This window comes from Mirounga angustirostris, unplaced genomic scaffold (genome assembly GCF_029215605.1).
Source record: "Mirounga angustirostris isolate CCGP_5_RB_7025 unplaced genomic scaffold, mMirAng1.0.hap1 SCAF_4, whole genome shotgun sequence".
NCBI classification, from domain to species: Eukaryota; Metazoa; Chordata; class Mammalia; order Carnivora; family Phocidae; genus Mirounga; species Mirounga angustirostris.
Window position 1 is genome coordinate 112,427,068 of NW_026991712.1, and position 15,127 is coordinate 112,442,194.

Genomic DNA, 15,127 nt, shown 5'->3' on the forward strand with positions numbered 1-15,127 from the left:
GAACAGCCATGAGGCCAGAGGGGCTGGAAAGGCAAGGGTGAACGTGAGCAAGAGAGAGTACCAGAAGCTGATGTGAGAGGGTGGTGAGGGGGACGGGGAAGATTGCATGGGTCCCATATGTAACTTTTGCGGAGTGAAGTGGGGAGCCATGTAGGGATGACATTGGCTTCTATGTTGCTAGCAGACTTTGGGGGGCAAAGGCGGGAACAGGAAGAGGAGTTGGGAGGCCGTGGGGACTATCCAGGTGAGTCAGGATAGTTTGGACCTGTGACCGCATTGGAGGTGGTGAAGAAGGGACATTCTGGTCTCATATGAAGGCAGAGTCTTTAGGATTTCCTGCCGGGTTGGGTGTGCATGGGAGTACAGAGGAGCGAAGCACCATACTGGAAAGGGGCGCCTGGGTGCCCCAATCAGTTAAGCAGCCCACTCTTGATTTTGGCTCAGGTCATGATCTCCTGGTCCTGGGATGGAACCTGGCTTTGGGCTCAGGGGGGTGTCTGCTTGAGAGTCTCCCTCTGCCCCTACCTGCCCCCCTGCACTGTCTGTGTGTGTCTCTCTCAAATAAATAAATAAATCTTAAAAAAAATACTGGAGAGATGGCATTACCTGCAACTCAGACAGCTTGGTGCACATTTGTGAGAATTTCTGTAAGAGACAAACTGGGAGTAGCATGATTGAGTGCTGAGTAGTAAGTCAAAATTAATTTCCTGGCAACTACGGAGTTTTTGTTCACATTTCTGTCAGTTTCCAAATTTTCTCTATAAGTGTTAGTGTTTTTATAGTAGAGTTATTTATTAAAATAAAAATAGCCCTCTGTTAGTCTACTTCATAAATATGCTAAGAACTTAAGGTTCGATCAAAATTATGTAAAATGAGTAGCTCGGGTGTATTAGAGCCAAAGTTCTTAAACTAAGCTCAGGACCCCTTTTCACTCTTAAAAATTATTGAGACACCAAAGAGTTTTAGTTATATGAGTTTTAACTATTGGTTTATTGTATTAGAAATTAAAATATAGCAGTTTTTTAATATTTAGTTAACTCATTTAAAAATAACTAATTATTTTTGTAAAAACTAATTATTTTCCAAAACAAAATTTAATGAGAAGAATGGCATTGTACATTTTTGCAAATCTCTTTAGTGTCTGGTCTCCTAGAACACACCCATGTGTGATTTTGTACCACTATGCATTGGGCATTTTAGAAATACTGGTTTTCTGAGTTGTGCAGATATTCAAAATGTTAACATATTTCATTATACAATATTAAAAACTCACTTCTGTTTATTATTACCACTTATCAGAAAAATCACTAAAGTATCGGGAAGCTGTCAAGCTCATGGTCATGAATACAAGTTTCCCCAAATTCTGATTTTTCAGTTGAATGCTCAGGTCTCATCCCTGGCAACAAATACTGTCCATTGTTCTGGAAGTGACAGGCTCACTTTGTTCCTTTCTTAGAAAATGCCTGCCAGATAAATACCCACATCTGAATAACCACAGTTTGTCAGACATTCTTTGAAGTAGAAATGGTGTTCCATGAAAAAAGCAGAGCTAGTTGAGCACACGGTTGCTTTCCCTCAAGATGACGTTGTACTTGGGTCTGCCGGAGAAGGGCCACGTGGACGCTCGAGACGTGGACGCAAGGGTCCAGCTGTGATTTAAAGCAAGTAGTTCTTACTGCGTCAGCAAGGATTTCTTCAGCGAAACTGGCGATTTTTTAGAGAAATACTTAAAAATTGTTTTTTCAATATTTAAAACATAAATTTTTTCTAAAAAAATGGTAGTTAAGAAATACAGTGACCCCTTATCCAGTGTGGTGCCTCTCCCTCGCTTTGTGCTAAGGTCCTAGCAGTGTGACCCATCATTGCTTTCACCTTATTGGCGGAAATGTCAACCCAGTGAAAAAGGCAAAAAAGTCTCAGTATTTTTTTTTTTTTAAGATTTTATTTATTTACTTGTCAGAGAGAGCACAAGCAGGGAGAGCGGCAGGCAGAGGGAGAAGGGCAGGGAGCCCGCCACAGGACTCCATCCCAGGGCCCTGGGATCATGACCTGAGCCGAAGGCAGATGCTAAACTGACTGAGCCACCCAGGCACCCCAAAATGTCTCAGTATTGTTACGAAAATAGTTTTGGCCTTATGGACTCCCTGAAAGGCCCCTGCAGGCACATAGGCTGCACTTTGAACATCACTGTCCAAGAGGGGCTCCTGCTACTTAAGAGCTGTTATAAAGCCGCGGAAACACTTAGAACAGGAATCATCATCTCCTGTTGATCTAAATCCATATTTTTTCTCTAGCTAAGTGGGGTTTTTTAAAACAATAACATTTACATTTAAGAATACTGATTATTAAGACAGAAGAGACATTAAATTTTCATTTAAAAAATGAGAAAAGAGGGCGCCTGGGTGGCTCAGTTGTTTAAGCGACTGCCTTCGGCTCAGGTCATGATCCTGGAGTCCCGGGATCGAGTCCCGCATCGGGCTCCCTGCTCGGCAGGGAGTCTGCTTCTCCCTCTGACCCTCCCCCTCTCATGCTCTCTCTCTCTCTCATTCTTGCTCTCAAATAAATAAATAAAATCTTTAAAAAAAAATGAGAAAAGATTGAGAATCTATCCTAGAAATAAGGGCCTATTCTTTACAATTGAGTGCATTGTGAGGCCTCAGTAAATACTCTGTTTCCTATGATCGAGTCGCTCATTGTACACTGTGAGGAGCTGGTGCAGAAACAGTTGCTGTTCTGCTCTGATTGCTTTATATTAAAACCGTGAAAACCCAAAGCTTGGTGAGGCAAAGGTCTGGTTTATGGCAGAGATGCTCAGCTTGGATGCGAAAGTGCAGTTAAGGGATAAATTTACTTGAGGCAGACTGAATATGAACATTCTCCTGGTCCTTAACCTTTTATTAATTGCTGCCACATTTGCCCATTTTGTGCTCCTAGTGTGGGTTAGCTGGCCAAGCTCCATCCGTCCTTTATGTCAGTGACGATAAGGATGTGTCAGACCCTGGGAACAAGAACATGCTGTTTGGCCCTGCGAGGCAATTTCCTTTTGAGTCCCAGATCTCTCCAGATGGCATCTAATTGTTTCTTGAATGACCTCAGTGTCCAGGCTGCAGGAACCTGGTCTGAGAGGGCATTTCACATATTTATTAGCCCGTGGATGAGAACTTAACTACATAAAGCCCCCATTCACACTCTCAAAAGAGCGTTTTGTTCAGAAGCAATGATGAAGCTGATGGACTGTTTCCTGTGACCACCAGGATCCAGTTGGATTCTCATTTTTCCCAGGACCAGGTGGGTGTTTTTCTGAAGCATCTGAGTCCATCATGGCCAACTGACTCCATCGTGGCCCAGTCTCCTCCCCTCTGTCTTCTCTGGGTCTTTGCTGGAACAAGCCCGGGCAGGACAGGGCTGCATCTTCTTATCTCCTGGTTTGCAGAGCGTTCAAGGATTGCTCGTGCAGGTAGTAGGAGTTGGGAGTCACGTGTTCCGGGAGCCTCTCTCCATTTGGGAACCCAGGTAGCTCACAGTGGAGAGTGGGATGCTTTTGAGGGGCTGAAGAAGGGACCAGTCCTAATCTAGCTGCAGATATGGCAAGCCTGGTTAATCCAATGAGGATCATAATCCTCGTGTGGCAAGTCATGTCTTAGACCTCTGTGGTTCTGAACTATTTGGGGGGGTCCCTATCTCTTTGCAGTGGGGATGCATAAGAACTGTGTCTAGAAATATGCATCTGTGCTTCTTGTGCATCTTCTTTCCAAGGTATTTGTGGGCCCAGATGCACAATCCCTGTGCTTTCTCCAGACGTTCTCTGGCCCCTGTCCTGTTCAGGCATTGGCCCCAATCCTTCTGGGCATTGGAGTGTTGACAATGAATAAGACGATAAGTCCTGAAGCAGACAGACAAGCACACGGGTCACTTTAATGAGTGCTTCAGTGTTGGAGCTAGGGCCTTCACTGGGGTAAATAAAGCAATAGCAGTAGGTGAAGGAAGCCTTGTAGGGCCACACAGACCAAGAACCGGGGCTCCAGGGCTCCGAGGCTCCTTCTGGGCCGTATTCACCAAAGGACTACATAAGGAGTAAATTTGGGAAGATTTGAATATATTTGGGGGATAATGCAAATTTCCCTTTCTTTGACCTACAAAGAATCATGAGAGTTGCCCTCCCAGGTAATCAATTGTCGCTGGTAAAGTCCATCTGGCCTTAATAAGGGACTGTCTCAGACAGTACCTCTGGATTAGGTCCTCTGTCTTTCCACAGAACACAGTAGTCTTTGGAAATGTCCTCCAGGAACTTAAGAGGGTGCTGTCGCCTGCACGAGCAGGGTTGAATGAGCCGTTTGTTCGTGGCTTCCCCTAGCCTGGGAGGGGTGCTGGGTGTGGGAGCAAAACTCACACCTCCATTCAGTGGCACAGGACATTCCGACTCCATGAATCCCTCTCCCTTTTCCTGGAGGCAAATTCATGTCTGCTTCTTCCTTGAGAACTCAAGGCAACTCTTTAATGGAGCATCCTTGCAGTCGGCTATGAAGCACCATTAATTTCCACCCATCACTGAAACACGAGGGAACAGGCCTGTTATTAATGGGTGTGCATTATACATGTTTTCATGTAACATGAGTTTATGTTGGCTCTTTTTGAGCATTTCTCAGATAGATCATCTCTCGTACATATGAACTCCAGTAGAGCCCAGCACAATGTGTTCTGTCTCAATCTCAAATTTTACTTAATCTCACACTGGTAAAGTAAACTCTCAAACTGATGATGTGAACTAGGAGATTTACCACTGGCAAGGACAGGGGTGGAGTAGCCTGGCTTGATGACTATTCTGGAGAAGGAAGGCCATCCACACTCTTAGTCCTTGTATCCTCTTCTCAGCACATTGGCTACATTCACTCCGATCATTGTGTGGATATAGTGGGGGCACATGGCCGTAGGCTGCACTAGTTTTTCATCTTCAAGTTTATGGCCCATGGGGGAAAGGAGACCTCTTCCTCTGCTCTGGTTTGAAAAATCCCAGGGAAGGACTCTGATTGTCTAACTTAGGTCCATTATGTCCACTCCTGAACCATTCAGTGTTCAGAATTCTGATTGGCTCACACATCCAAAACAAGTATGAATGTACATGCCACGGGGTAAAGCTTTTAAACGTAATAACCACTGTCTGCTATTTACATCGGTTTTTTTCCCCTGACTTTTCAGGATCAGAAGTATAGTGGGCTATATTTCTAATTGTGTCTGTCTACTTGGGGTAAATATGTGAAATATTGACACACGAGTAGTAGGTTGTGCAGAGGTACTTTCTTTTTGGCCTTTTCAAACCCTGTACTACTCTTTCTCTGGTTTTCTCCTATGTGCTGGATACCCATTGCCTCCCAGTTTAATTGTCAGATCCATGCCATTGCAGAGAAGTCGTGGGCAACAGAGCAGAGGGGCCGTGGATTCCCCTTATAGTTTGGCCTTGGAAAAATTCCCGCATCTGCTGTCACAAGTACGCCGGCCCTGAGGCTCCTGTGGTGTTCTTAGAGATTGGTGCAGGTGGGTTCCTGCTGCTCTCCCTGGTAACTCTCCCTTCCTCCCTCCTGCCCTCCCACTCCTCTGGGTACACACTGCAAGGCCAGGGATTGTATTATCCTTTGAGCCATTGACAAAAGGAGCCCATTGTCCCACCTTGGGCACCAGGAGTGTTGACCAGAGTCTGGATGTCACTTCTGTAGGCGGCATTGTGCTTGGCACCTGAGTACTTCAGGAAGTGAAGAAACAGGCTGGTAATCAATATGGTCCTTTCCATGCAACACTCCATGTGAGTCGGCCTTTTCCTAGAGAAGTACACCTAGATGGTGTTTCTGTATTCACCAAGGCGGTCCCTGAGCGCTGCAGTCGTCCCTGGTGCTCTAGGGCTTTGCTACCTCCTGGCTCTTTGCAGATTCTGCCTCAGCATCCATCTGTCCATGTCCTGCCCTTTCCCATCAGTAATGAATGAGGATCTCTGATGGGATATTTTGGATGAGACCTGCTGCCTCTGTTGCTAAGGCTGTCTGTCCCTCCGCGGGGCTGGTGCCTTGGGGATTTGCACAAGATAAGGTACTCCAGGCAACCAGGTGGTAGCCATGCTTCCATTATCACCCCCCATCGATCCAGCCATTCGGATTCAGCATTGGTTTAATGATTAACTCTGAGTACTGTCTGATCTCACAGGTGACAAGGAGATAAAAGTCCGTGTGTCCTGGTGTTTAGTATTAAAGAAGACACTACGGTGAACGCTCTCTGTATAAATGCTGGCTCCTGGGGGCCTTGCACGGGGTAGGGGGGTGAGGGCAGCTCCCACTGGCAGGCGGGGTGCCTGTGACGAACGCAGCCCTGTGCCTGTGGTGGGGGAGGGGGGCTGCGAGTCCACCTTGCAGCGCCTCTGCGTTCAGCTCAGCCGTGACACTGAGTGGGGTGGACAAGCAAGGCCCGGGCACCAGTGGGGGAAGGCTTCCCTTCCTCTCACACGTGTTTAAAGCTGCTCCGACGGCAGCAAGGAAGGCAGTACTGCAGGCCTCAAGGCTTCCTGTCTGCCCCTCTGGCCGACCTCAGCCCTGCGGGGCCGACCTTATGGTAGCTGCAGCCTCCACCTGCCTTTGCTTATGTCCCCGGTGACCGAGGTCTTCCCCTCCTTCTTCTCCCACTAGAACAAAAGATCAGGTAGGACCCTCAGAAGCCCCATCTTGAAGAACCACTGAAAGTCCTTCTGGATCAGTGGGGATTTTTAGGTCACGTCACTCTTTGAGAAATGGGTAAAAGCCATTTCTCCTCACCTCAGTGAACAGATACTCACCCAACCGTTTGCATGCAATTTCCAGTAGCTCATGGGAGCCCCACTCCACCCCAGCTTAACAACGCGTGGCCTGGCCTGCTTCTCCTAGCTCTTTGGGCAGGAGGCAGAATGCTCCAGTATGTCACTGATGATAAGGCCCACGATCAGTTTATAGCCATGACAACAAGATATTTTTCCACCGAAATATTTCACTTAGGTGGCTGGAATTTGCGTGAAAACAGAAGGGATTAATGCGCTCATTTCCTGATGCACTTTGGCCAGCTTTCAAGGCTGGAATGAGTGCAGCTGGTTCTGCCTGCACCTCTCACCTGGGGCCGACCCCACCACGTGCCCCAGGATTCCAGCCCTCTCGGGCATTCCTCGATGCCTGTTTCGTGCACTTGGACATTTGGTAGCCTCTCTAAGGTGGAAGAAGGGCACAGAGTGGCATTGGAAGAATGCACTGTAACTCTGGCAGTTCCTGCTGCTAGGGTTGAAAGAGGGGAAGGGACATCGAGGTGGAAGGCAGAGTCTGGGTGGACACTGGAAATCTAAGCATCTATACCCGGCCCTGTTCTAATTCTAGAAGTGGCTGGTATCAGAGGAGCCGGTAATAGGGCCGATGAAGAATGAAGGAGTCAGGCACATGGGAGGTGGTCATCTGGCGACTCTAGACTCCTGTGGAAGGTCTAGTCCTAGGGCAAGACCCTGGAAGACTAGGCAAGGGGGCGAGGTTGGAGGAGCATCAGGCAGGACATCCAGGCAGGATGGAGGCTGAAGCCCAGCTTTGCAGCAGCCAACTCGGTGTGGGGGCAAGGCAGAAGGAGGGGTGCAACCCAGATCCTATTAGGGGGCTACGGGATCCCCAGTCAGACTGGCTGGGATGGGGTGCGATATCGAGATCTCAGTAGTTGTGGATGGACCAGGAGTTCCCCTGGGTGAGGGCCAAGTAGGCAGATGCTGTGGACATACATCCTGCCTGTTAAAACAAACAACTCTCCAAAGGACAGCGGCTCCGGAGTAGAAAATCATCTGAGACATCTGAGCAAGTGTGATTAAAACCATATGTGCAATTTTAATATGGGATCTTAAAATTTAAAGGCTAAAAATATTTTAAGACTGAAACAACTCTTAAACTCCTCATCGTTCCCTGGCGTTTAAGATTCAAGAGTCATTGCGGTACCAGCCTGCCGGTCAGCGGCTCAGGTGGGAGCTGGCCGCGCTCTGGCGGGGGTCATGGCTTCCGGGGCCTGACAGGTGGGTGAGACAGGGCGTATGCCCTGCAGGAGGACCCAGTGGGGAGGGGAAGCTCACATATGCTGAGTGCCCAGCTCTTTATGTGTTTATCTCACCGGGTCCTCACAAAGACCTGGTCAATTGGAGGAGGAAACTGAGGCTCAGAGAGGTTAAGAAATTTCCCAAGGTCCCCCAGCTTGCTAGCGGCTCAGTGAAGACTTGAACCCACCCTGGCTCTCCTTCTAACCTGCTACCTTGAGCGTCACTTCTGAGACATGCAAATCTGTGTCTCACAACTCAGTTTTGGAAGATGTCATTTTGCAGAAATGGGCTTATGAGATGGAAGAGCCAGGGGCGGTGGAGATGGGAGACAGTGCAGCTGGTCCCAGCTGGTGAGCCTTCCTGGTGTTCTGGCTTTGCAGAAGCCCCTCGGCCCCTTTCTGCAGCTCTGCATGGGAGGGGCGTCTGAGGGGCATTTGTGGTCACTATTAGTTGCTTAGATAGCTCACACTTACCAAAGTGGAAGGAAGGAGAAAGAGAAAAGTGCACAGCGCAGAAAACGTAGGAGCTACAATAACCAGAAAAGCAAATGCCTGCTCTGGGTGAGGTGCGCACATCATGAGGGTAGAATGGAAGGAAGCGTGCAGAGGCTAGGTCATCTTGGATGCGTAAGACTCCCAGGGCTCCCCTAAAATTACACATAAAACATTACAGTATGTGCTCTTTGCTAGGGGAGGAGGGTTGATGGTTTTCATGGACTCTGAGGAAAGACGGAGACCGCCAGAGACTTTCTGAGCCTGCCGGTGGAAAGGCTGGAGTTACGCCCCATGCTTGTTCTTTTCATTTTTGCCTTAATGCTAAAAACAGAAAATAGGGCTTGTGTAACCTAGGATTTCTGGGGTGATAACAGGAAGTAGGTGGTGTTGGGGGGACGTATGGGATGGAATTGTGTGTGATAGAGCAAGAAAGCAAAGTCCAGGCTGGGCCCTCACCTGATTTAGCTCCACATGGTCAGTTCTACAATTTTAATAGCCAGTTAGAGAAACGGAAATTTATTGCGGGGGAGGGGTGGCATAAGACCCAGTAGAGAAAAGTGTGTTTGTGAGTACTGCCCTTTGTTCCTTTTTCGATGCGCTAGGCAGATCAATACTGCTTCCGGACAGAGGCCACTTGGCAGCCGTACTCTCACCACTGTGAGGAATCTGGGGGACTGTCAGATGGAGACGTGCACAGCAAACACTCTTCAGTGCACCCTCTGTACTCCCGGGCGCAAGTGAACATCTTGTCCAAAGCAGTACACAAAGCGGCCGCCTCCTGCCGAGTCCAGGGTGCATTCCCTCCTTGAGCAAGACGTAAACTGCATGTGCATATAGGAAAATGTGTCCAGCGGTCTTTGGCGGCTTATGCAGCTGCTGAGTCTGGCGTGAGGGGAAGCGGACTTCCTCCCTGACAGCTTCTCTTCACCCTCAGTGGTCTTGGGAGACCTCCTTAAGCCCTGAGGTCCTGTGGCTTTTATGGGAGGGTAGGTACCCTGAGCCACAGCACCCCGCCGCCCTCCGGCTTTACTGTGCTCAGAATCATGCAGATGGCCAGGTGCCTGGGAAGCTTTGGGAGACAGGGTTGCAGAGAAACACACTTTCCCTGGCCCAGGGCTTCCCAGGCATTTGCCTCACTGCTTTTCAAAGGGCCGAACCTGCAGAGGGTGGTCTTGGATATTTAGGATTGGGCCAATCCAGGTTAATCTTCCTGCTTCCTAGGACACCAGGGGAAATGGAAGTGGTAGTAGGATCGGTCTTACCTGCCCGCCCCCCCCACCGCCAGCTCATTAAAGCTGTTTTTGTTCACTGAGAGTCTGATCACTGGGGTTTAGTGGAGGCAAAAAAGCCGGGAGAGAGAGATCTTGCTGAGGAGGTGGAGTCTCAGTGGTTGCTATGAGAGGTTGAGCTGTTTTGACCTCCACGGCTAGTGTTCATCCCTTGACTGATGCTCTGAGTGTGTCCCTGTGGGCAGGGATGAGCCAGGCCTTGCAGCCTTAGACCGGTGCCCTCTGGTGACAGCGTGCTGTCCTTGAACTGTGGGACAGTGACCAAGAGCACCTCAGTGCACCTAAGGCTTGATGCCTTGATTCTGGGCCGGCTCTGGGGAGGAGAATGGCAGAGTATTGGCAGCTTTGTTTTCCCGGTTGCCCTGAAAACAGGTAAAAGCAAATACCTAGTAGGCACCTCTTTCTCTCCCACAGACCTCTCCCCCAGTGCCAGGTCAAAGAGAGGGTCTGCCTCACTGGGAGCCGGATCTTCTAGTGAGGACTGTAGCTCTCTGGGAGAGGGACTCTTGCACACTTTCAGCTTCTCTCAACCCAAGGGCTGTTGCCAACAGGAAGCACGCATCTGCGGGGATATAGCCGGCAGGCTGCTCCCGTTTCCATGGTTACTAAATAGGGCAGGTTAGTATTAGGGCTGCCCAAGGAAAAAATGGCATGGAGCAGGGACCTTCCTCTGGTGGGCTTTAACCCTCTTCCCAGATGGGGTGGGCAGCATTTGACTGAAGGCATGGAAATCTCTCTCAAGGGTCTTCCTGGCTGCCCTGCCCTGGCTTTTTTCACAGGTGTTTCCCTTGGTGCAGAGGAACAAGTCTTCCAGGAGGCCAGAGGGGGGCGCTAGAGAGCACAGTTTCCCCAGAGTTTTGTGGGTTATCCAGCACCACTCCCTCTCCATCAGTCCCTGGGGCTGCGCTAGAGATGCCAACCCCTGTCCTGAGAAGAGCACGGTGTGTAGAAAACCCTGAATCCAAATTTGGTCCTAAATCACATGCACCAAATCATCAGAGAGTGACCCCCCTGCCCCAGGTCACCGCCTTTCTATGGGGCTGTGTAACAGGTTTAATTATAAAGACATTAAAAAATCTCTTATTTGTGTTTCTGTGTGATTACAATACCAGGTTCTGCAATCACAGGCTGGAGTCCCTGGTCCTTTGTCTGTTCTCTGCTGAGTGACATGCCGTCCTGGTTTTCTGTTTCTTTGTAACTGGAAGAGAATAATCACTGTCAGGAGAACATGGGAGAATTGATCAGTGTAGATGCAGATATTGAAAAACATAACAAGTCAGTGAAGGGCACTTTGCAAATTCACGCAATTATCATCTTTAGTTGCAACAACAATACGTTATTTTAGTCTCCCTCCTTGGCCATTTCAGGAGAAATTTATTAAAACCTTTGAGTGCAGTTTCAGAAACTATTTTTGGTGAGGAACAAAAAAATTAAAAAGTGACAGGGTGCCTGGGTGGCTCATTCGGTTGAGCATCGGACTCTTGGTTTCAGCTCAGGTCACAGTCTCAGGGTCGGAGCCTGTCTGCTTCTCTCTCTCCCTCTGCCCCTCCACCATTTACACGCAGGCGTGTGTGCACTCAGGCTCACTCTCTCTCTCTCTCTCTCAAATAAATCTTTTTTTAAAAAGTGCTTAGGAGGGGCACCTGGGTGGCTCCGATGGTTAAGCGTCTGCCTTCGGCTCGGGTCATGATCCCAAGGTCCTGGGATCGAGCCCCACATCAGGGAGCCTGCTTCTCCCTCTCCCTCTACTGTTACCCCTGCTTGTACTCTCTCGCTCTCTCTATCAAATAAATAAATAAAATCTTAAAAAAAAAAAAAGTGCTTAGGAAACAGTTACCTAATAAGATTAACCCATTCTTTAATCCTGACAAGCAATTCTTTGGGCATTTGGGGGACATTTCTTAGAGTAAACAGAGAAAGCCTCAAGTGACAAGAACCATGATTCTACAGTGACCGGAGGATCTTTTGTGTTGCTTTTACCTTGGCCCCAGAGCACTTGATGACATAATTCTCGGTCATTTACAAGTCTGAATTATTTGCATATTTCTTTCAGGAGTATACTTCAATTCAGACTTTCTGGGGGGAAGGAGGAGTTCAGAGGCTTTGGGCAATCTCTCTGAATTTTTGTGGGGGATTTAAGGAGCTGCTTTCTTTCCTTGTCCCACGCTGGGGATGGCGCTTTTTTGTAGCCTCATGGGAGTTTTTCAGCCTGGTGGAGCGCGTCTCCTGCCAAAGGGGATGAGCAGATGAAAACTGGGCCCCTTACCTGTTGACTGTAGGCCTCATGGATGAGTCATCCCCACAGGTCATGGGCCCTGACTGCTCTGTTTGAACCCTCTCTAATAGAAATCAGGGCAAACAGCAAATGCTTGCTCGTGGATACAGTATATGGATCTTGGAGGACTGTATCGACCCCAACTGGACCAACTCCAAGGGCCCTGTGAACTCTACCACCTTTGATGCTTGCTTCCAGGTTCTTGGGTAGACTTCCCCGGACCCAGGAGCCCCCAGGACTGCACATCTGGCCTTCAAAATGACAGAAGAGAGGGACTGAGGGAGCACAGAGGAAGTCAGCTTCCCCTCCCCCATCATTCCTGTGGTGACAGACCCTCTGTAGCTCTGTCCCTGCATCCTATGTATTTATTAGGCTGCCCCTCTGCCCCTTCAGGCTGTGTTAAAGCACAGAGGCTGCTCCAGGCATTGAACAAACAAGTCTCTATTTTTACAGGCCGACTTGACCTAGTCCAAAGGCCGAGGCCTCCTGAGGATTTGACACTAATCCTGTTGGATATTTCTCATACTTCCCTCATGCCTCATCTGGTGTTGTTCCTTTCTGGACTGAATAGGTTCTGTTTCGTCCTCATTACAAGTTTCTGCCTGTGTGAAGTTTCAGAAAGCTTCAGGACACATTCCAATTTTGAGTGGCCGAAGCCATAGAAAGGTAACGTCTGGACCAGCAGGAGAGGATGAGCTATAGGCAGAAACCGGGGTTTGATAAAAACCAGAATTGTTGAGCATCCACTCTGACTGGAATGCAAGAAGAGAAGCATTCCCCTTCAGGACACGGGAGGCTCTTGGTGGGGGCAAGGGCCTCTTAGAACAGGAGAATGGCTTGCTGCGTGGGCCGCCTGGTCTGAGTGCTGGATCTGGGTTAGCCAGAGAGGACAACTGAACGGAGTATTCGAAGTGAAGGAGGGAAGTGAGACAAAGAGTTGAGTCAGAAGAGGGTGTACAGCTTGACCCCCAGCCTCCCAGCAGACGGCTCGGCCAGGTGGGACGGGATGGGGCGCCCAGGGCGTTTGCCAACAGACCTGCTGATTAAACACCAGAAGACCCTATTGCCCACAGTGATGGCTAGGCCAACGTTATCAGCTGCAAACTGGCTGCCAGGAGCATTCTAATGAAAAATAAACAGTACTGCGGGTGGGCTGGGAGAGTGGGGACAGGGACCCTGCCTCCGTTTCCTCGGACTTCTAGGATTGGTCCTAAGGAAAAGTCACGCCCCAGTCACCTTTTAGGTCCTTTTCTCAAGGGAGCCTTTGTCTCATCACAAGGTGGTGTGATGTGTGCTTCCTTAACCCTTAGCTGCTGGGGTAATGAGCACAGATCAAGCGTCCAGGAGCTGGTCGCCTGGTGCCCTAGCCCTGGGAAGGACAGGCTGTTTGAGGGGGATAATGATTTCTTCCGGGTCTCTAAATTGAGGGGACAGCTAAAGCCCAAAGCTCTTCTACGAGAGGTTAGAATTTCATCAGAAAGCAAGTCTGGTCACATGAGGATTTTTGGCACTGTGTGCCCGGCAGGCTGGACATCAGCCTGCCAGAATTGAACGAGTGGCTCGTATTGGCTTCAGCGGAGGGGAGAAGTCCCAGACTGGCCCGCGAGAAGGAGCAAGCGGCTCGCTCCCCCAGCCGGCTGCTGGACTGCAGGCGGGAGCAGTGGGGCTGCCGTGGCGGGCTGGGGCTCTGACGCGCAAGCCCCATTTCTTTTAACCCTAGAAAAAGGAAAGTGTGTGGTCCAGGGACCGGGCACTGAAAGATGCCTAAGGATTGCAATGCCTTCCACGCCCTGTCGGCAGTCCTATGCTGCTTCTATCACCACAAGCCGTTCCTGGGAGCCAAGGTACGTGCGGTGTTGAGATAAGATGCATTGGAGATTCTTTTGGGAGCCTTGAAAGCCTTGGGCTTCCAACAGGCACCAGAAAAAGTTTGCAGCCTGCTGGCTGTAAAAACAGAGGCACTTTCTTTGGCTGGTAGATCGGGCTAAGCCCCTCGTGATGTGCCTCCCTCCCCTGGAAATGGAACCCAGCTGCACAGAAGGGGGTTCCAAGGCTGCGTTTGGGGAAGAAGCTCTGTCAGTCTCCTTGGGTGGAAATTCTGTACCAAAGTAACTTGGTAACATGGACCTATTTTTCTTCCTTCTCTCTTTGTATCTCTCTTCCCTTGTTCGCTGTGGCTGTGAGCTGGCTGAGCCCCTCTCTCTGCTGAGCCTGCTGGGGCATTATGTCAATAATGTATATAACCTACAGAAGCCACCAAATACCGCCTTTCCTATCTCAGCCAGGTTCTAAAACATTTCAGTGTTTGGAACGGTCTTGTCTTTACTGCTCTCATTTTGAACCTTTGTTACAAGACACCAACACCAAAGGTTTTGCATAGTAAGTCAACACACTATTTTGATGAAAATACTCAACCTCATTGGACTGATTCAAGACAAGACCTGTGTTCTATGTTGCCTGCCAGTGACAACACTAAGAGTGAAGGTTAATACAGGCTCTCCTTGATCTGTGGGTCTGTCTGCCTTGGAAAAAATCCCGTCGGCCCTTAGCTTGACCACGGACCTTCCTTATTCATGAGAAATAGGAATCTGAAGTCTCATGACATTCCTCCCACCCAGATGGTGGAGCTCTGTCTCCTAAGGGACTGACTGACTTCGTGCAATTGAAAAAGCTACAGCAGCATTATGATGTTCGGCTTCCTTCTCAATAATGCTTAAAAGAATTCTCAGGGAGATGTAACAGAAAAACCTATTAAAGGGAGAAAGAGCCCTTTGTAGAAAAATAGACACTGAGTGAGAAGAGGTTAGGTTTCTTCTGATTTTACTGCCCTTTTGGAGTGTTCAGAGTAGCTTTCTAACCATTTAGCAAAGTTCATTTTGTCTCTTTGTCAAGGAGTTTGGAGGGGGATGAGCAATTAATCATCAGTTTAAAAGTGTTTCCTCCCTGATTGAAGAGCCCCTTTCTGTCCTGGAGCCCAGTGGGGTGATATGAGGACCAT

The 15,127-nt window shown here is 49.0% G+C and overlaps 1 protein-coding gene across 7 annotated transcripts in view; it reads left to right on the forward strand.

Annotated features, from left to right (window-relative positions):
• The window catches only part of BCAR3 (BCAR3 adaptor protein, NSP family member), a 130,897-nt gene that overhangs the window by 65,989 nt on the left and 49,781 nt on the right, over positions 1–15,127 (forward strand). Inside the window, exon 1 of one of the 7 annotated variants that reach the window (XM_064588795.1) lies at positions 5,279–5,532. The exons of 4 other annotated variants lie outside the window; for them this stretch is intronic. Coding sequence is in view for 2 of the 3 variants with exons in the window: in XM_045897165.3 (XP_045753121.1) it covers positions 13,890–13,973 (84 nt within the window). In the remaining variant the exon portion in view is untranslated. Of the gene's footprint in view, positions 1–5,278; positions 5,533–13,525; positions 13,974–15,127 lie in introns of those variants that run through there. 2 more of the 7 variants (XM_045897165.3, XM_064588796.1) reach the window with 2 other exon arrangements.